This window comes from Ochotona curzoniae, unplaced genomic scaffold, assembly GCF_017591425.1.
Source record: "Ochotona curzoniae isolate NIBS_2020 unplaced genomic scaffold, NIBS_Ocur_1.0 contig_1014, whole genome shotgun sequence".
Classification (NCBI taxonomy): domain Eukaryota; kingdom Metazoa; phylum Chordata; class Mammalia; order Lagomorpha; family Ochotonidae; genus Ochotona; species Ochotona curzoniae.
In genome coordinates, this window is record NW_024464920.1 from 50,048,645 (window position 1) to 50,070,335 (window position 21,691).

A 21,691-nucleotide genomic window follows, 5' to 3' on the forward strand; every position below is an offset into this window, starting at 1 on the left:
GCTTTGCTGCTTCTCTGTGAAGCTCTGGGTGGTAGAGGAGGCCGGCAAGGCGCATGGGGAAGTCCCTTCTCTTTAGGCAAAATCTGATGCTGAGGAATGAATTTTCACCGGCACCTGCTTGGGCTTGCTGGAGTGTGGGCCTGGGGCCCGGTGGGTGTGCCCGGGGAAGGGTGGGCATGGAGAGGGGACTGGGTCTCCTCTCCATTGCTGAGAAGCCTAACTCAGCCTGTTTACACAACACCCATCATTGTCTGCCAACCCCCCTCCCCCCACCCCCCTCCGCCATAGGGCAGGAGGATCTCGTTGAAGGGAAAAAAAAAAAAAGGAAAAAGAAAGTTTGAAATCTTTTGGCATGCTGGTTGCTGCGTGCCACCACTGCCACCGACCAACTGCACTGGGGTGGATGGGTTCTTATTTATTTATTTATTTCTGCTCCCTGCCCCCTCTCTCCCTTCCCTTTTCTTTCATCGAAGTATATTCATCAAACTGCTGAGTTGGAAAGATTTGTAATGAGTTTTTGAGCTGTACGACTATGTTTTTTTTTCTTTTCCTTCCCCACCCCCCCCCCCGTTCCGCCCCCCCCGCCCCCACCCCTCCCAGCCCTCTCCCTCTTTCTAAATCTTCATCTGACATTAAATAAAGCAAATCCCAAACAGATTAACTGTCGCACAGTTCTGCTCCGTCTCCCCAGGCTGTTTGCAGGTCTGGCGGGGGGCCGGGCGGCAGCAGTGGTGGAGAAGGCGGCGGTGGGCGATGCCCGGGAAGCCCGCCCAGGCCCATGTGGCACCCTAGGTGGGATGCCGGCGTCCTGAAGGCCGAGGCCCTGGCCCTCCTGCCCTGCGGCCTGGGCATGGCCTTCTCGCAGTCGCACGTGATGAGCGCCCGGAGACACCAGCACAGCCGGCTCCTGGTCGAGGTGGACGAGTACAGCTCCAACCCCACCCAGGCCTTCACCTTCTACAACATCAACCAGGGCCGCTTCCAGCCGCCGCACGTGCAGATGTAAGTGGGGGCGGGACAGCCGGGGGGCGGTTGCTGGGACAGCTGGGGTGGGGGCCGGGACAGCCGGGTGGGCAACCCGAGGACTGGGTGCTGACTGGCTAGGGGAAGGCCAGATGTGGAGGCCCTGGGTCTGCTCTGCCATGTTGTAACTTTGTGGGGTGGGGTTCAGTTGCCCCTCCCCCTGACCCTGGGCTGTTTGGGGTGGTGACCCCAGCATGATGGCCTTAACTCAGGGTTGGAGGGTGGAGGGAGAGTCCCAGAGAGAGGAAAGGAGATACTGCAGGCCCCTCTGTCCTTGCCTGGCTGGGACCACAGTCTGGGTCTGATGGTCTCGCCTTCTCTCTGGGCGTGCCAGGCTCTGTGTGCCAGCCAGTGGGGAAGCATGCTTTCCCAGAGCCTTCGGAGATCACGTGCCCCTTGGGGCTGTACTGGCAGCAACTGGGAGGGGCACATACATGGGCTGGGCACCCTCTTGGAGCAGCGCCAAGAGCAGGCCCCTACTCCTGCTCCTCCCTGGCTCTGCTCTGGCCCCCAGGTACAGGGTGGAGGAGAGCAGAGTGCTGGACCTGCGCTGTGGGAGGACCCCACCTCCTCGCTCTCCCGGTGCCCCCTTCAGCCTTACCAGAGGAAGGGCAAGGCCCCGGGCGGGTCCCAGGACCCCGTCAGGTGTACACGACCAGCACGTGCTTTGAGTCCAGGCTGTCGACCAGCTGCTTCGGGCCTGGGCTGGTGTACTACAGGCCGGCTGGGCAGTGGGCAGTCTGTGTTGTGAACTTGTGCCAGGCCGCGGCCAAGGCTGGTGCGAGCAGGGCCGCCTGTCCACCTGCCTGCTGGCCTGTGGGCACTCAGCTAGCGCATGGGGCCTACGGCAGTGCCGGGGGTGGGGGTGGAAGGTGTCTGCCTAGCAGCTCTCTCATCCAGCTGGGTAGCTGACTCTGTACCCAGTCGGCCCCTTGCCTTTCTCAGGCCGCTCCGCACTATCGCGCTTGTGGCTTGCCGCCTCAGTGGTGCCCTGGGAGTCCCTGCCCTTCACCAGCACAGGGCTTTGTCTCTGGGGCCTAGCCCAGCGAATGGGAAGAAGGGAAGACCGGGGTCAAGGATGTGGTAAGGACAGAGGTCAGGAAGGTTGCAGAAGATCAGGGAGGGCTTCCTGGGGGTGTCGTCTTACATTCAGGGAACCAGCAATGCCTCGAGCTAAATGAGGGGACCAGCAAAAGGAGCGGCAGGGTCAGGGGTGCAGGAGTGCAGTAGGGAGTCTACAGGGAGGATGCTCTCCCTGCCTGGCCCTCATCTCCCAGCGAATGGAAGAGGTGACTCCCAGGTACCCGAGTCATTGTGAACTGGGTCGCGCGGTTTGCCTGCGATGCCTGTGTATACTTGCAGGAAGTTGAGGCTTGTCAGGATGGAGGTGAAGGGGCAGAAGGGTAGAGAGAAGTGAGCAGAGATGGGGGGACACTGTAGGGTCTTGGAGCTATGAAGATTGGTTAGGTTCCTGTCACATCCGCAAAGAGGGACTACCCTGCCCCATCCCTCACTGCACAGCTGACCTGGAGCCTGGGAGGGTCAAGGAACAGGAGGAGAGGGAGGTCACCCAGCCCAGGTGCCAGCCCAGATGCCAGTCAGGGTCTGGGACCTGGGGGCTATGTCCTCAATCCTGCACCATTCCTGCCACCGCGCTGCCTGTCAGGGGACCCAGTGATAGGCTGGCCTGGGAGGGCTGCTGATGGGGTTCAGGCCAAGCCACCTTAGCAGGTGGAGGCTTCAGGTGGATGAGATCTTCCTCCAGGAAACAGGGAGTTTTGGTGTCTGTGCCCCATCTCTGGTCCTTGCAGACTCTCTGGGAAACAGCCACACTGCTCAACCTAAGATACTGAGGTCACGTGCCCAAGTTTATGAAGACTTGGGTTCAAGTTCACTCTTCAGCCAGGTCCTTGAGCCAGGGGACTAATTTTATTTTACTTTTTAAAGATGTATTTATTTTTATTGCAAAGTCATATATATATATACATATACATATATATATATAGAGAGAGAGAGAGAGAGAGAGAGAGACAGAGACAGAAAGACAGAGAGGAAGATTTTCTGTCTGCTGGTTCACTCCCCAAGTGGACACAATGGCTGGAGCTGAGTCGATCCGAAGCCAGGAGGCTCTTCAGGTCTCCCATGCGGGTGCAGGGTCCCAAGGCTTTGGACCGTCCTTGGCTGCTCTCCCAGGCCACAAGCAGGGAGCTGGATGGGAAGTGGGGTGCTGGGATTAGAACCAGCATCCATCTGGGAACCCCGGGTGTGCAAGGCGAGGACTTTAGCCGCCTTTTACTTATTTGAAAGAGTTACATACAGCTAGACATATTTCAATTGCTGGCTCACTCCCCAGATGAGCACAATGTCCAGTGCTGGTCAAGGTGAAACCAGGAACCAAGGACCTCCCCAGGTTTTCCCACATACAGAAAGTGGGAAATAGGGACCCAGACACCTAGGCCTCCTTTGCGGTTCCCGGGCCATCAGCTGGGAGCTGAACTGGAAGCAGCCAGGACTTGAACCCTGGAGTGCTGGTGCTGCAGGTGGCTTTACTGACTGTGTCCCAACATGGGGCTCCCCACTTGAGTGATTTGGGGCACAGAGCTGTGGTGTGGTCGCCACGGATGTTAGAAGCATGGCTTCAAGTATCTTTGAGATGGTTCAATGGTGCCTGTGTGGCTGGCCCCGGAGGTGTGGGTGTGGCTTCAGTTGTTGCTGCCTGAGGGGTTGGAAGCCTCCAGATCAGGCCTCCTGGTACTGGTTTTCTGGCTTCCAAGTGCAGGTGGGGTTTCCGGGAGCCATACCCCAGTGGGTGTTGCCACCCCAGGTGAGCCCCTCACACCAGGCAGATGCCCAGCATGGGGTACAGCCCTTGGATGGGCACCAAGTGGGGCCTGCCAAGAGGCCAGCCGGTGTGGATTCCAGAACCTAAGCCTGGCTACAAACTTGAGCCACACTCCTCCACAGCAGTTGGGTCATCTCTGCATCTTGGTGTGCCCGCCTGTACAAAAGGGCGGGTCCCTAGCCTGCATGGGTGTCGTGAGCAGGTGCCTGGAGGAACCTCACACATGCCGAGCTCCTGCTCCCGGGAGGCCTCATGGCCGCCCCGTGGGATTTCAAGGTTGAGCGTTTGTCAGAATCCACGCAGCCAGAGGGCCCTGCCTGGAGAGGCGAGTTGATTCTTCCTCCGGGATTGCTGGGTTTGCATCTTCTGCAGGCTCCAAAGCCTCAGACTGCAGGTAACCAGAGAACACTTAATTCAAGAGCCCTGGCTCCAGCAGCAGGTTGGCCCAGTTGGCCCAACACCCTCACCAGGTGTGCTGTTGGGAGCTGGTGGGTGGCGGCTGCAGGGGCACCTGTGGCCAGCTCAGTAGAGAGGCTGGGGCCTTTGGGCTCCAGGGCTGGTCTGCTGGCCCCGTCCCTCCGTCCCTCCTTCTGTCTCTGCCTGGGTCTTTGCTACCTGGTGCCATCTTCAAAACAAGTGTGTGTGTGTGTGTGTGTGTGTAGGGGGGGAGGGAGTTAATGAATGAATGTGATTGGCTCTCTGGGGCCTGTGCCAGCCAATAGCCCGGGCTCGACTAGCGGCCCTTGGTCCAGTCCGTTGTATGGGAGTGAGCAAGGTGTGTGGGTGGAGCCCCAGCCCGCTGCCTGTGAGAGTGTCGGGGAGAAGGGGTCTGGGGGTCCAGGGAAGAGGAGAATGGCTGGGAGGAAGAGTCCAGCTTCCACCCTGTCCGAGGCTTTCTGCAGGCCTAGGGCAGGGCAGGTCTGAGCTCAGAGTTGGGGCCCGGTGGGGATTCAGTTGTGAGGAATCCCTGAGATGGGGAGGTGCTCTGGGCACCTGCCTGGGTGGTCCTTGCCTCCGCTGCGCCCAGGATCCACCTGGTGGGCTCCACCGGCTTAGCCACCCCGAGCAAGGGCTCAGGTGCCCCTCTTCTCGTGGCCTGGGGTGAGGCAGGCGGACGCTGTGCCCTAATACTTCCTGAACATTAGCATGCCGAACCCATGGCTCTCAGAAGGTGTTAATTAAATTTCTTCGAAGTATATTGTCTGAAAAAAAAAAGGGATAATTAGAAAGATGTCTTTAAAAGTATTTATGTAACCAATGCGCCACGGTTCTCGGTTTGCCGCATAATTAGATTTAAACATGAAAACTCCTCCAGCACACGCTTGTCTGGAGGGGCGTCTTGGGGAAATGTCACCAGGGGGGTCCCAGCAGGAGTGGGGCGGGGGCCCCTGTGGGCTGTGAAGGGCTCCTGTGCGCCAGGACCTGCATCAGTGCCCCCAGAAGTCTCTGAATCCTTGTGCTTAGCAAGTGGTTGCAAATACCCGGGGTGCTGTGAGTGGTTGTGCCCCAGGGATGCCCTGTACCCCATGTTCCCAGCACATGCTGCCTGGATCCTGCACCTGCCCCTTCCCTCACTATCTCCTGGAGGGCTGCTTTCACAGCAACCCACCAAGGCTCCTGTGTGACGGAGGGGGAGCCTCCCAGAGGCTGGTGAGGCAGGGAGCTGTCCCCGTGGTTGGATCCAATTGGGGCTCACATGGTGGCTGCTTCCCCTGGCTCTATGACCCCGTGACCCACAGGGGCCTCACTCCCTACAGGGTGGACCCCGTGCCTCATGATGCTCCAAAGCCGCCTGGCTACACCCGCTTTGTCTGCGTGTCTGACACCCACTCGAGGACGGACCCCATCCAGATGCCCTACGGAGACGTGCTCATCCACGCGGGAGACTTCACGGAGCTGGGGCTGCCGAGCGAGGTGAAGAAGTTCAACGAGTGGCTCGGTAGGTCCCCGCCCACCCGGGGCCTCAATGGTGTGCCTTGGCCCAGTGGTCCTTCCCCTCTCCTTGCCACATCCCCCCTCGGGCGTTTCTCCGCAGTTCCAGAGGGGAGCCTTCCCTGGGCCCTCCCCGCCCCACCTCCTTATACTCCCCTCTACGCCTGCTGAAGCTGTGACTTCTTGTTTGTGGGAGCTGGGGAACCTGGGAGACCCTCTCAGAGGGACTCAGCTGGGGGCTGTCCTGTCTGCGCATGACAGCTGATGAATGAATGAGTGACATGATAGAATGAATGACTCTGCAGATGGCAGAGTCAGGGTGGGTGCTCTGCTGCATGAGCGAGCTTGGCTACCCACCGCCGCTGCCGAGCTGGCTTTGCCAAGGAGGGGGCAGGCCAGCTGTCATGCTGGGGTGCGTGGGTGCCCGTGTGGCTGCTCTCCCTGTGCAAGCAGAGGGCTGGTGGAGGCTGGCGTTGCCCGTGGGGGCAGAGCTCAACAGGCTCAGAACTTCAAACATGGAGTTTTCAGACGAGGCAGTGCTGGGCTTGGTTGCCTCACGTGGAGGCTGGGGCAGGAGGAGGTGCCTTCCTGTCCTTGCTCTGCGGGGCCCCGGATGTGAGCTGTGGGGCTCTGCGTGGTGCGTTCCCGAGGCAGGCAGCAGCATCGCCAGGATAAGCTCTGGGGGTGCAGTGTGGCTTGTCCATTGAGTCTTGGGGCTGTCCCATTGGATGGAGGAGAATTCGGGTTTCTGACTGACTGACCACGTGATGCTGTGTGTGGACGGTATGGATGGAAGATCTTGCTCTCTGTCTCTCCTCCTCTCTGTATATCTGACTTTGCCATAAAAATACATAAATCTTAAAGAAGACTTTTTTGTGTATTCAGAAGGCAAAGTGACACAGAAAGAGGGTCAGGAGAAATATCACCCACTGGTTCAGTCCCCAAGTAGCCGCTGAGCAGCCAAGGCTGGGCCAAGCCAGTGGCAGGTGCCTGGAGCTCCATCGAGTCTCCCATGTGGGTACAGGGGTTGAAGCCCTCGGGCCATCCTCTGCTGCTTTCCTGCAAATCAGTGGGGAGCTGGGCATTCGAGGGACTGTGCAGGAGCTCCCACAGGCCCTGCCTGCCCCAGCAGTTGTTCTGGGAGAGTTTTGTAGAGTGCTGTGTCAATCATCATCACTGCTCCCATGAGGCAGATCGGGGCTTCCAGGGAGGGGACGGGGTGATGGCTGTTCCTGCAGGAGGGGACGGGGTGATGACTGGTCCCACAGGAGAGGACGGGGTGATGGCTGTTCCCGCAGGAGGGGACGGGGTGATGGCTGGTCCCACAGGAGGGGACGGGGTGATGGCTGGTCCTCCAGGAGGGGACGGGGTGATGGCTGATCTTGCAGGAGGGGAGAGGGTGATGGCTGTTCCCGCAGGAGGGGACAGGGTGATGGCTGCTCCCGCAGGAGGGGACCCAAGGCCTTGAGGTTGAGTCTGCTGGAAAGCAACATGCTGAGGGATGACCACCTGCAGTCTACTCGCAGCACAACAGGAAGCAAGCCCAAAGTGAGAGTGGGGGTGCGCAGGTACACATGAGGCCATGTGGACACTGGAGGAGCAGGAGGCGTTCACAGGGGCCTACCAGGTGGAGTGGCAGAGGCCACTCGGAGGGCCTCCTTGAGGAGGTGTCCTTGGGTAGGGCTGAGGCTGAGAAGGAGCAGGCGGTTTGTCCTGAAGCGACTGCAAAGCCCAGATTGGGAGCGAGGAGCCCAGGTGTTGGATGGGGCGGAGCAGTGCCCGCGGCCTCGTGGACCAGGAAGGAGGCTCCGGGACGGGGTCTCAGGGAGTTCTTAGAAAGCTCGTCAGAGGGCAGCAGGCACACGTGATCCGCCTTGCTCCAGAGCTGTCATCTGGATCATGGACGCTTACTTTCTAGTGTATGGCTCTCTCTGACTTTTAAAGAATTTTAGCTAAGAGGCAGACAGACATCTACCCTCTGCTGGTTCACCCTCCAGCTGCCTCTGATGCCTGGGGCCGGGGCCAGGCTGAAGCCCAGAGCCTGGACTATTGCTGGAGCTGGAGCCGGGGATGGAACCCCAGCCCTTGCATATGGATCGCAGCCTTTGGAACCATGAGGCAGGATGCCCACCACATATGTTTTTTTTTTTTAAAACAAATGAATTAGGCATACAGCCAGAGAGAGCCTGGTTTTTTTTTTTTTTTTTTGAAGATTTATTTTTTTATTATGTTTTATTGGAAAGGCGGATATACAGAGAGGAGAGACAGAGAGGAAGATCTTCTGTCCGATGATTCACTCCCCAAGTGAGCGCAACGGGCCAATACTATGCCGATCCAAAGCCAGGAGCCTCTTCCGGGTCTCCCACACGGGTGCAGGGTCCCAAAGGTTTGGGCTGTCCTTGACTGCTTTCCCAGGCCACAGGCAGGGAGCTGGAAGGGAAGCGGGGCTGCCGGGATAGAACCGGCGCCCATATGGGATCCTGGGCGTGCAAGGCGAGGACCTTAACCACTTGCGCCACCGTGCTGGGCCCGAGAGCCTGGTTTTTAAAGGGCAAGTTTATGTCCTGGTAAACACCACGGTAGCATTTTTAAAGGGAAGTTGGGCTCAGGGGTGTCTGCAGTAGGTGTGGCCTGCAGGAGTGGACTCGGAGCAGCACTGACCTCAGGGCCACCCCAGTGCCATCCAGCTCTGAGCCGAGGGTGCCTGGGAGCCTCTCCCCAGCCTGAGGGGCCCCATCCACCCAGAGCTCCCTGGGCCTAGCCTTCTCCCCTCAATTGGCAGATTGGAAATTGGCAGCATCTGCTTCCAGGTTATTCATCTCGTGGAAAATCCTTTAAGACCATTCTAGACAGGGAGGAGGAGATGGAACACATGTATAAGGGCATGGCAATTCCACAGGAATGGGCAGGTGACTGGGGGCTCGGCCCCATGCCGTTTGCTGCCCACCCCCCAAGGGCTGTGTGCACTACCGCTGTTTTGCTCACTTGGGCCCACTTGGGTCTGCCTTCCTGGTGAGAGCAGGCTGGACGTGCCATTGGCAAGGGTTGGCTGGGTGTGCCACTGGCGACAGCCGGCTGATTGGTTACCAAGGTTGCTCGGTCCCCGCCATACTGTCCCTGCCACACTGGTGGCCACACTTGTCATCCACGTCATAGGGAATTCTGTCCCAAGCAGCATCCTGTCCAGCCCTATGATGCCTTTTCCCCATGGGCACCCACAGTTCTTCCTCCAGGCATTGGCGTTGCCCACCTCAGTGGTGCAGGGCAGGGCCTGGGGACTTGCGGAGGGGAAGGCTGTGAGGCAGGCTGCTGTGAGCCCTCGCTATGGCCGCCAGGGACCTTCGGGGGGGTACAGGAGGAGTCCTGAGCTGCAGGCCAGAGCTGAGTGGAGCAGGTGATCTGGCTGCTGTCAGAGAGGCCAGATGTGCCAGTGGCTGTGGGGGCATTCCTGGAGGAGGACACGAGGGGCCAGGGGAGAGGCTGGGCTCCCACTAGCAACCCACTGCCCAGGATGCTGCTGGCTACAGGGCAGCCTCTGACTGTGAGGCCTTGACGCCAGCCTGCGTGGTGGTGTTTGGGACTCTCCCTGCCAAGCTCCTGTGCCTGCTTTGTAACCCCCAAGGCTGGTATTGACTGCCCCCGTGGCTCTGTCATCCTGCCTGCTGTCTGCTACACTCCCCTTTTCTGCACCTGCCGAGGCCTGTGGGTACCCAGGCTGGCCAACCTGCCGGGGTTCCATGAACCCAGTCCTCAGCCGGCCCGGAGGTGCCAGGCGGGTGTAGCAGAACGTGTGTCATGGTGCAGGAAGCCGCAGGTGAACCAGTTACCTCTGCGGCACCTCCCCTGGCAGAATCCGGCAGAGAGGAAGCCGAGGGCCTGCAGTGGAGTGTTCTGAAGTTATAATTAACTTTTTGCTGGCGCCGTAGCGCAAAACGGTGTAAGAGACAATGTAAAAGGGGGCCAAGGATTTCGTTAAGTAGAGCGAGATCTTTTGCAAGGAAACCCTTAATTAAAGTCTGTGAGGAAGGAGGGGAGGAGGGGAGGGAGGATGCAATCCCCACAGGTTCTCTGCCTCTGGGCTTCTCGAAGGACTGGGAGCCACTGGGGGTGGTCCTGGTAGGGGGCCTGGAGTATGCCACGGGGAAGTGAGCAGCGGGCAAGGGCCTCGCTTTTCCCTGGTGGCGGCAGCAGGCACAGAAACCATGAGGGTTTGTGGGGGAAATGATTTCAGATACAGCTGGGATCCTCCGCCCCCATGCAGCCCTGGCTCTGGCTGCTGCCTTCGGCTGCTGCCCTCTGACATGGCAATTCCAGCTCAGGTGCTGCAATCCCTGGCTCTCGGTGACCCCGACGGGTACAGGGCCCTGCTTGGCTCTCATTTCTTTACTTACAGTTTAATCTCTGAGCCTCCCACCTCCACACTGCACTGGGGCGCCTTACAGCTTGGTCCACCAGACTGGGCCCTGAGGCTACTTCTGGTTCTGGCACTTAGCATAGCAGCCACCTGTGGCCTTCCTCTCCTCTGACAAGCCTCCTTCTCCCTGCCCAGCGCTGTGTCATTTTCTTGACCCCTGGCCTCGGCCATCAGGACCTTGTCTGCCGCCTGTGGCAAGCTGTGCCTCTGAGGCCGGGGGGTGGGGGTGAGACGGGGCTGTAGCTTGCTGGGGTGGCTTGTAGGTGAGCACAGAGGGATACCCAGTGGGCCTGGGGCTCTGGCAGGGTTGTGTTAGGGCTGGGGTCACTGAGTCAGCTTTGTGCAGGGGGCAATGATAGTGAATGCAGAGGTGGGGTGGGGCACTTGTTGATGAAATGTGGCTGGGCAGGCACCTTGGAGAGGGGTTGAGCCAAGGGTTCACAGCTGAGCGCGGCTTGCAGTCTGGGCTGGCAGAGCCGGGGCCAGGGCCGGGCAGAGCTGGAGCCCGACCTGGGTCTGGAGTGGGTGTCACAAGGGCTGAGAAGCTGTGATTGAACTGGAGGTGGCCAAGGTGGGGGTGGGGAACTGCAGGGCTGGAGAAGCTCCCAAGGTTTGCAGAGGGGAGGGGCTTGCTGCCGCCATATCCCCCGTGTCCCCCAGCCTGGCACAGGCTGGGTGCTGGTTAAGAAAACATGCACTTTGGGGCATGACCGCTTGATCCAAACCATCATAGCACCCCTGTTTGAGGCCCCATGGGTGGGTGTGATGGGCCTGGAAGGGCTGGCTTGCTTGCTCACCAGCAGACCCAACAGCCACATTCAGTCTGGGTGGTCCTGTCACTGTGCTGGAGTGGACGCAGGATGAGCCATTTACCCACGCTGGTTGTGAGCACTTGTGTTCTTTCTGGCACCCATGGGATTGGCCAGTGTGGCGGGACTTGGGTGACATGAAGTCTCACAATGGCCAGAGGGCTGGGTGCTGAGCAGCAGAGTGGTCGCCAAGAGCGCGTGAGGTGGGGCTTGGATCCAGGGCAATGAACGGGCTGCTGAGAGCTGCAGGCCGTGCAAGAAACTAATTTTCCACATCCTTCCTCGAACAAATCCCCCACAAGCCCAGGCCATGTTTTAGGGGCTAAAAGGGAGAAAATTAACTTCTAATAAAGATGAAGAATCCAATTCTAAGTGGTAGTCAAGTGGTTTTGGCCAGCTGTAATTACAGCATTTTCATGTTAATGTAAAGCCCCTTGAAAGGTGTGCTTAAGTGCTAATTATCTGTTTACGACGGAAGAGGTTGGGAAATGAAATGAGACCTCTGGCTTGGACCTGTGCACTGGTGGTGTGTGTATGTCCTCGTGTGTGTGCACACGGTTGGTGTGTGTTCACGTGTGTGTGCACATGGTTGGTGTGTGTTCACATGTGTGTGCACACGGTTGTGAGCCGTGTGCACATGAGTGAGCCCACATGGTCGTGTACAGGTCATGTGCATGGATGTAAAGCGTGTGTAACGTGTTTCCGCGTTCATGTGCACACACGCGTGAGTGTATTGTGCAATGTTTTCATGTGCCCGTGCGTGTAAGCATGTGTGCACACACAGACATACACACGTGTCATGTACACATTTGTGCCTGTGTTCATGTGTTTATATGTGAGTGTGTGTATGTATCTATTTTACACATGTTCTGCAGGGGCATTTTCATCATTCTACATATCTGTTATTCTAAATCTTTTAATTTAATGAAAGACAATTTTTAAGCTGTTTGAACCAGGTCGGGTGCATCTCTGGGAGCCTGGGCTCTGGGAATTCCTGCATGGTTTCCTTTTCTGCATCTTGCTCTTCATGTGGAGTTTTTCATTTCATCTTGGGTCTGGTGGTGGAGGTGGGGGGTCTGAGCTCCCTGGCAGTCAAAGTGAAAAGAGTAGAAGTGCAGGGCTGATGGCTCTGATGGCCACGAATGTGCTGTCCCCCGCTGAGCGCTGTTACCCCCAGCCGCCCCCCACGTCCTCACTCAGCTGCGAGGACCCCCGAAGTCCAGCTTTCGCTGCCTCACTGCTGCACAGGAGGCCCTTGCTGGGGGCTCTGGCATCGGATGGCGGTGTGGGAGGCTGCTCCGTGTTTCCAGGTAGGTGAGCGCGTCCCTCCTGCTGGTCCTCTGCCGCTGCCGTTCCCCACCCCCACACTGCCGCCTTGTACATTGATAGAAGTTTCTTTGTTTCCCCTCTATTGGTTTGGAAATTCTGCATTTGTTCTTGATTTGTTTACTGGTTACTCATGAATTTTTAATGCAGACTTCACACAGTCTAAAGTTAATCAGTGTTTCCATTGCTCCCCAAGAAGGGCTCTGTGACTGGGGTGCGGGTGGGGCCAGGTGGAGGCAGGTGTGAGGACAGGAGCTGGAGTCGTGTGCAGTGTCTGCAGGAGCGAGTGGACTAAATGAGGCCTGGTGGGGTCTGGGGCTGAATGTGAAGACGGTCTGCCTCCTGCAGGAAGTAGCTCTTGAAGTGGCCAGAGCATGTAGCGAAGCTTGGCCAGGGCAGGGGCAGCGGCAGCACCGGCCAGCCAGGGCTCAGGGATAGGGGCCCCTTTCTGTTGCCTGTAATGGACCCTTTCCGCAGTAAATTGTGAGGGAGGGACTCCTCCTTGATTCAATGTCCCGAGCCAGGTACCCGGATGCAGCGGGTGGGAGTGTGATCTCCAGGACTTGCCTTGAGAGATGGACACGAAGCTGTGATGGAGACGGAGCAGGGGGACATGGCTGCCGAGGGCCACCCGAGCATCCAATTATCTTGTGCCTCATTGCCCGGCCCCCACAAGTGTGGGACTGAGTGCAGGTATCTTTCTCTTGTGGTAGGGTTCAGAAGGCGCCTTCTCCCAGGCAGGTGGTTGGGAGTGCCACATGGGTGGTCTGAGGATCGTCTGGGCTTCCCTGGGGAGTCTGGAGCTCAAGGGTGCCTGTGTTCCTTCAAGTTCAAGGCTGTGGGGCCGTTGGAGAAGTAGCTGGCTGGCTGTTCAAGAGGCAAGGAGGATAGCGAGATCTGGCTGGCGCCATTCTTCCCTTTCTTCGCAAACACCGAGAGATGGAGTTGCGTGTGTGAGGAGCCTGTGGGCTTGTAAAATGTCATCCTCATCCTGGATTTTCTTCCGGCATAGGAACACTCAGCCAGCCAGGAAATCCTGGCCAGCACGGAGCTAAAATATTCTGTCCCTCTATGCACGTTATCTTCCCCAGCCTCTCCCTGCCCGTGCCCGCTTCCCCTGCCAGCCTCCCGCTCCTGGGTTTCATCAGGAGTTCTGTGGTGGCCATGTAGGGGGCAGAGTCGGTCGGCGTCACCACTGTCCCTACAGGCTGTCCCTTCCCCGGGGCATCTCCCGCCTAGAGGTCCTCACCGCCAGTCCTGCTGAGACCACTGGGGAGGGAGGGAGAACCTTGGGCCATTGTCCAGGGACTAAGACTGCACTTCTGCCAGGCTCCTGGGGCATGGCCCTCTTGTCCGACATGCTGATGGCTGAATGCTGTCCACTGTTTCAAGCAGTCCTGGATGACACCTGGACCTTGGTGTGTCAGTGGTCTTGTGGCCCTGCGTCTCCCCCTCTGTCCCACACTGTGGCTGCACGGTCAGCTTTTATCTCTGGGTCAGAGCTCTTGCCCCCTGGGAAGCCGGATGCGTGTACAAGAATTTATAATAGACCGGGCCTCCCGGGACGCCAGCTTCAGCAGGATGACGCTGAAGAGCGGCAGCCTGTGAGCTGTCACTTTTCCGGGCATTGAATAGAGAAGCTTTCAACTTCTGCTCAAGTTTTCACTTGGGTGTGCCAGGCTGCCCTGGGGACATTCCAGCTGGTCTCATGGCTACCCTAGCTTTTCTGCTGCTTCTTTGATTTGAAAGGCAGAGTTAGAGAAAGCACTAGAAGGAGAGGTGGAGGTCTTCCATGCATTGGCTCACTCCCCAGATGGCTGCAGTGGCTGGAGCCGCGTCGGGATGAAGCCAGGTGCTAGGCCTTCTCTCTAGCTGCCCATGTGGGTGCAGGGACCCAAGCACTTGGCCCGTCCTCTGCTGCTTTCTCAGCTCATGAGCAGGGAGCTGGATCGGAAGTGGGGCAGCCAGGATGTGATTGGTCCATTATGGGATGCCAGTGCTGCAGATAGAGGTTTCACATGCTCTGCCACAGTGCCAGTCTCTTACGTGTGATTTCTGAGCCATTCTGGTCAGTCTCTGGTCATCCAATGAGAACGCTCAGTGCTCAGGGTGGCCCAGTTCAGCCCTGTGGTGCCTGGCTGGAGTGATGCCCACACTGACACTGCAGTTGGCTCACTTGCTGCTTCTCCGTGGCGTGCGTGCCAAGCCTCTGTCAGAGGTATGTTTCCCACGTCCTGATGGCGTCTGGCAAGGTCCTTGTGTTGGTTTTGAAGGAAGCACAGTGTAGCTCCTGCCCATCTCTGCCTGTGTTTCATTCACTTCTGGTGGCTTTTCATCAAAGTCTTTGGCCGACTTCTCCTTGGCCCTGTCCCCAGCAGCCTCCCAGGCATACCTTGCAGGTTTTCTTGGAGTCCGTGCAAGATTTTATGCAGCTCCAGGGTGGTGGCAGAGGCGGCCATGGCACAGACTGGCTACGCTGTGGCCATGGCTACCCAGCCCTGTGGCTGACACGTCTGCCCCTCCTGTTGAGTGTAGGAGTGTCGCTCAGAAGCTGGCCTCTGTGCTTGAGATCATTGTAACCCATTTGAAATTAAATAGCCAGAGGGGAGCAGGCATTTGGCCTGGTGGGGAAGGTGCTAGAAGCCCAAATTGGAGTGCCTGGGTTGATTTCTCCCTGCCAGACCCTGGGACGCAGCAGTAATGACTCGAGTCACTGGGTCCCTGTCACCCAGGTGGGGGACCGGGGTTGGGGTCTCGACTCCCAGCTTTTGTCCTTGCCCACCCTGGCCATTCATTGTAAGTGTTTGGGAGTGAGCCAGCTGATGGGAGTTCTTGCAGCCAAGGGGAATTGGATTCTAACTCATGGTCTATGTTGTCTTTGAAGCTGTTAGGATTTGGCTTAAAGCCCAAAGCCACCTTCTCCACGTGGAACTGCCCCTTTGTATGTCTGGAAAGCCCTGCCCATTTCTCTCCCAGACAGTTCTGAAATCCATGGTCCAAGGTACACTACTTGGCATGAAGGAGCAAAACCCAAGTCATGCTCCATGGCTGATCAGATATGAGAGTTCCCAACATCCTGAACTCCATTTTTGGAAAATACATTTTGCTCCAAGCCTTGTACAGAGATCACATGGGGGTTAGCAAGTTGACGGGACATTTAGCATGTCACACTTCTCAACCACGTTGTCTTCTCATTCCTTCTTTGTGGCAAATGGCTATGTCCTGTGTAATGTGGCCCCCACTTTACAGGGGAGCATGCCAGGTCCAGAGTGGCAGACACAGCTTCCCTAGGCTGCCCAGGTCTGGAGCGCAGGGATCTTGAGTGACTTGGCAGAGATGAGAAATTCAGCACCACGGAGAGCATCCACTTCATCCTGTGCCAGCTATTACTGGTCGGTTGAAGGTGATCACCTGTGGGTGTCCTTGTGGGTGTGCTGTGCCTCTGCCTGTCTTAATCCTGACCCTGGACCTCCTGCAGCCACCTGTTAGCAGGTGAGGGAGTGAACAGGCGAGGGGCACACAGATAGCTTGGACTTGGTACTGCACTTGACCCGGGTCCCTTTGCTTTCTCCATGTGTGACCTTGGGTAGGGGGTCTTAGTGTAGCAGGGATTACCGTGAGCTCTATGGGTTGAGAGGAGGGAAGGAGGCAGGAGGCACGAAGCTGCTGGTCAGGAAGGGCTGGCCAGGCGGCTGCAGTTTACAAAGACAGAGCTGGTCTGAAGACAGGTCCTGGGAAGACGGAGCCCTCTCTTCCGTTCTGTGTGCCATGGGCCCTGTGGTCCCTTCAGTGTCTGTGTCATCACAGGGCTTGTCTGGGTTTCTGAGGGAGCTGTGAGGTGGCCATGACTGTGGTGCTGGGCCAGTGGGAAGGAGAGGTCAGACCCCTCGCAGTCCTGCAGCACCCTTGTTCTTGTCTTCTGCAAGCTGGGGGCAATGCCCTTGGTTGCTGGGGCTCCTGTGAGGTCAGAGATGGTGCAGGTGGGACCCTGGCTTCATGCTCGTGGCTCCCTCACCAAGTCTTGGTTCTTAAGTAAAGGGAGCTGACCCCGAGCAAGTGAGCTGTGCGAGAAAACAGGCTGTTTGGACTCAGTGCACGGCCCGGAGATGGAGCCGTCGTCATCATGGCTGTTGCTGGGCTGCTGATGTCCTGAGCCCACCCAAGGCCCCGCACAAGGCAGGTGCTCACGTTGGCTCAGTGCATGTAGCTTTAATTACCGTTATTAATGTTGCCCAAGGATGCCTGTCTCTTTAGTTTTTACTATTTTTTTAATTGCACATTTAAAAGTTAGGATGTAGTTCTTTGAGATGTGTTTTCAAAGAAAGGCAGCTTTTCTAAAGCGTATAGGTTTGTTACTTTGATTTTTCTTAAGAAGAGGAATTTCACACCTTTCCCAGGGTGCTCCATGCAAATGAAGATCTGAGCTGGCAGAGGCCTTGCCGCTAATTCCGGCTGGTTTGACAGCGCCGACACGAAGGGGAAGCTGACAAAGCCGGGCTTTCTTTGGGAACATCCCAGCCTCTCAAAATAGTCGCTTTGCAAACGAACGTTTGTCACATGGGTGTTCGTGAGGGCTGGTCTGTTCATTGACGCAGCTGTCACTGCCATCCCCTCCCCCCACCTCTTGGGGAGCTGTCCAAGGGTCCCTGCTACATCCTGTGTGGCCCAGACCCTCCCACGTGCCGGACAGGGCCTCTGCTCCGCTGCCCCATCCGTCTCTCCTCCTCTCCTTTGTCTGCCCAGGGTGGGCAGGGGCTGGGTGTGCTTTCCCTGACCTGCACCACTGTTGAAAGGCTGTCCACTGGGACCCCAGCCCCATCACCACTCCCTGGGCCAGGGTGGGGGTGGAAGGAGGAAGCACTGCAGGTATTTGCGAAGGACTCGATTCCGTTCGCCATCTGCACGTGCTGGGCGGCATCAGCTCCGGAGGCTGCCCCGGGAACTGTCAGGGGTCTCAGTGCTGGGCATGGCTCTCAGGGTCTCAGGCCCCACTGGGTCAGCTCAAATCACACATTTAAATTAGCTACATCACACACCACCACCATTTTTTTTGTTTAATAAAATATTTATTTATTTGATAGAATTAGAGAGAGAGAGAGAAATTTTCCATCTGCTGGTTCATTTCCCAGATGGCTGTAATAGCCATGGCTGGGCCAGGCTGAAGCCAGGAGCCAGGAGCCTCATCCAGGTCTCCCACAAGGTGGCAGGGGTCCAGATGCTCAGGCCGTCTTCTGCTGCTCTCCCAGATGCATTAGCAAGGAGCAGGCTCAAAAGTGCAGCAGCTGGGACTTGAACTGGTGCCCACATGGGAGGCCAGTGTTGTAGATGCTGCTTAACCAGCCGGCCACAGTACCAGCCATGCTATTACCATTTTAACCTATTTATTATGCACCTAAAGGCAGAATGGCAGTGAGAGAGTTCTTCCATCAGCTGGCTCACTCCCCAGATGCATGTAACAGCCAACCTGGGCTGAAGCCAGAAGCCAGGAACTCGATCCTGGGTGGCAGGGGCCCAAGCACTTGGGCCGTCACCGGGATGATTAACATGGAGCTGGGTCAGAAGCACGGTGGGCACATGACATGGCAATGTCAGCTTGGCAGGTGGTGGCTCCCCCTGCCCCACAATACCCACGCCGTTTTCACCTGTGTGAAGGGTGCTGTGGCACTGAGTACACTCAAGCTGTGCAGCTGCCGCTGCCGTCCACCTCCAGAGCTTCTTGTCTTCCCAGGCCGGGGTTGCGACCCCACTGGGCACTGGCTGCTCCTTGGATCATCCCAATTTCCTCCTGGAAGTAGAGTCATACAACATTTGTCCTGTGCCAAGCTTCCCTGAGTGTGCCCTCCAGGGTCACCTGTGCCATAGCAGGTGCCAGGATTTCCTCATGCAGGCCAGGATAGCCCCGACCCCAGCTGCTGTGTGTCCACCTGTTCCTTTGTCAGCGGGACTGCTGGAGGAGTGCTGGCCTGTGTGCACACACATCTGCTCACATCTAAGACATGTTGGACACGGACCTTGCCTGCGGCAGGCCTGGGAGATTTTCTTTTCTTTTTTTTTTTTTTTTCTGCCAGGGGCCATTTGGGTCTTTAGAGCATTATTCATAGCCACGCGGAATGATTGGCTCAAAAACCAGTCTGCTGTGCATGTATTGAACTTGTAGTCCTACCTGCAGTGGCCTTGGCAGGGCCAGACTGTGTGATTTCATGGGCCTCACGTGGGCAGTGGGGGGGACATTCCCACTTCTGCTTTAAGGTGATGTGACTGAGAAACAATACCATGTCAGACCGAACTTGACCATGGAACTGTTCAGGATTAAAATAATGATGTCAGGGGCTGGCACGGTGGTAGAGAAGGATAGGTTGCCACCTGCAGTGCTGGCACCTTAGGAGCACCAGTCCAAGTCCTCACTGCCCCACTTCCAATCTAGCTGTCCGCTGAGCACCCGTGAAGGCAGTACAAGATGACCCAAGTGCATGGGCCACCCAGTGAGGGACCTGGATGGAGTTCAGGACCAGCCAATGAGAGACCTGGATGGAGTTCAGGGCCAGCCAGTGAGAGACCTGGATGGAGTTCAGGGCCAGCCAATGAGAGACCTGGATGGAGTTCAGGGCCAGCCAGTGAGAGACCTGGATGGAGTTCAGGGCCAGCCAGTGAGAGACCTGGATGGAGTTCAGGACCAGCCAGTGAGAGACCTGGATGGAGTTCAGGGCCAGCCAGTGAGAGACCTGGATGGAGTTCAGGGCCAGCCAGTGAGAGACCTGGATGGAGTTCAGGACCAGCCAATGAGAGACCTGGATGGAGTTCAGGACTAGCCCCTGCTGTTGGGACTCTTTGTAGAGTGAACCAGTAGACAGAAGATTTCTCTCTGTAAACTCTGCTTTTCATAATCAAGATGATTATAATATTAAATCTAACTGTATTCATGTATTTTAAAATCGTTTATAAAGTCTTCTATTTCCACATTTTATGAAAAAAACTTTTTGGAGATTTTCTTACTTATGTGAAATTACAGAGAAGGGGGCATGAGACAGAGAGGTTTTCTGTCCTCAGGTTCACTCCCCTAAGTGGCTGCCAGAGCTGTGTTGATCCGAAGCCAGAAGCCAGGGACCCATCCAGGCAGTCACGTGGGTGTAGGGTTCAAGTCCTTGGGCCATCCTCCACTGCTTCCCCAGGCTCCTTAGGGAGCTGGATTGAAAGTGGAGCAGCAGGGACTTGAATCCGTGTCCACATGGGATGCCACCATTGCAGACAGCAGCACGTTGGCTCCAGCATAGCACTGGTTCCTTCCAGGAAATCTGTGTTCAGGTTCCTGGAGTGCACTGTCTTCCATGTGGAGATTGTATTTGTTGCTGGGATTACCACGGGGTGGGGGGTGACTCAAGAAAAAGCAGTTTGTCCCGGAGTGCTGTAGGCCTGGAGCCCACCATGTGGGTGTTGCAGGGATGTTACTTCTGAGGCTGCCTCCTCAGTGCGTGGAAGCTGATGGTGGGGTAGGGAGGGAGGGGTCCTTTTCTGCAGGTTGCAGGAAGAGGGCTTTGTCCCTGCTGCACCACAGTGTGGCCGTGCAGGTGCCACGCTTGGGTCGCTGGTCTCAGGCTCACACCGCAGTGTGGCCGTGCAGGTGGCTGTGTTCGGGTCTCTGGTCTCAGGCTCAGGGTTCTGCGCTTGTACTCAAGAGGAATGTGACTGTTGGGTTTCCGGTTTCTGGGGAGGCATCTGGTGTCAGGGTCTGATGGAGCAAGTTGGGAAGTCCTGCCACCTCTGGTATTTGGACAAGGGTTTGACAAGGCTGGTGTTCATTTCTCAAGCTCTTTGGTATCAACGACCAGGGCAGCCATCCGGGGACTTGGATTTTTGCCTTGATAGAATACACTGCCTCTTCTTTAGTCGCAATCCTGCTGGATGCTGGCACCATCACCTAGCTGTCTTGGGTGGTGGCCTGGGGCATGTCACCTCTCCGCTTACTTTTCTGTCTTTGGCTGTCTCGTATATCTCCTATAAGCAGCCTGCAGTTGGACTCTCATTTCTGCCTTTCCATGGCAAGACTAGATGTTTCCCATAAGGCCTGAATGGGTGGTTTTGTCTTTTTGTTCCTCCAGGCTTCTCTTGTTGCCTCCTAGCGAGTTCCTGCAGCTTAGTTTCACTGTGGTCCTCTCTGGCACCTTCTTATGGTGTCAGCGAGAAGGGTGACCTGTGGGTAGCTAGCACCGCCGTGGCTCGCCGTCTCAGTCAGTGACACTGTAACAGCCTTATCACGGGGCTCACCACCATCCCGAATCTTATCCCATGGACATCACAAGGAGAGCGAACTAGAGAGAGATTCTGTACGTGTGACTTCTATTATGGGGTATTATTAAAACGGTTCTATTTCACTACTTGTTGTTACTGTTCATGTCTTAGTATTGCCTGATTTAGAGATTCGACTGTACCGGGAATAGGTGTGGGAGTAGCCTGATTTATACAGAGCTGGGTACTGTCCTAGGCTTCACTCTCAGTCTGGGAACAAATCTCCTTTCTGTTTATATAGTAATAGAAGAGAATTCTTTCACACTTTTGTTTCCTTAGCCATTTCCCTAACTATGGGTTGTAATGTACCTTTTACTTTGTAATGATCTATTTTGCATTAATAGCAGTTTAGTTTATTATCACAGGGAATTGTGCTGTAACGGATTGCATGGTCTCTCCTCTCGCTCACACTGTCATCCTGAAAGTCACATAGTTCTGTTTCCACGAGTGTGTCTGGGATTTTCTCTCCGAGTAAGGCAGTCATACATTCATGCAGCCTTTTACATTTCTCTGGAGAGTTCTGCTTGCTGCTTCCTGTGGATTTGAGGGTCCATCTGGTGCCCACTCATTTCAGCTCGAAATGCCCCTCATATTTCTCAGAATGAGTGCCTGCTGGCAATGGATCTTGTTGGTCTGGGGCCGAGAAAGGCTTGCTTTCTCCTTTGCTTGAGTGACAGTCTGGCTAGACGTAGAATGCCTACATGTGTCTTACCGGAAGGTTCCCATCGCTGTGCCACTGCTTGCTGGCTTCCATGGTGGCTGGGGAGAAGTCAACCATCAGTCTACCCTGAGGATTTGTAGCGTGTGATGAGTAAATTGTTTCTTCCTGCTTCTTAGCAGTTGGGTTAGGATTAGTGTAACTGTGGGTCTTCTTGGATTGATCCTGCTTCGAGTTAGTCCAGTTTCGTGGATGTGTGGATTTCATTTGTATTATTTGCACCCCTCTGCTCTTCTCCTTCTGGGATGCCTGTTGTGCGTGGGGTTGACTTTGTGGTTTCCTTGGATCCCTGAAGCTGGTCTGAAGCTGGTCTCTCTCTCTCATTCCTTTGAGACTGGATATTC

General features: G+C 56.4%; 1 protein-coding gene across 3 annotated transcripts in view; it reads left to right on the plus strand.

The window, feature by feature from the left end:
* MPPED1 (metallophosphoesterase domain containing 1) overlaps positions 1 to 21,691 on the plus strand; it is a 49,249-nt gene that overhangs the window by 10,099 nt on the left and 17,459 nt on the right. Inside the window, exons 2-3 of one of the 3 annotated variants that reach the window (XM_040991474.1) lie at positions 692 to 1,002; positions 5,623 to 5,804. The exons of 1 other annotated variant lie outside the window; for it this stretch is intronic. In XM_040991474.1, coding sequence (XP_040847408.1) covers positions 779 to 1,002; positions 5,623 to 5,804 — 406 coding nt within the window. In that variant the 5' untranslated portion in view covers positions 692 to 778. The remainder of the gene's footprint in view (positions 1 to 691; positions 1,003 to 5,622; positions 5,805 to 21,691) is intronic. One more of the 3 variants, XM_040991481.1, reaches the window with a different exon arrangement.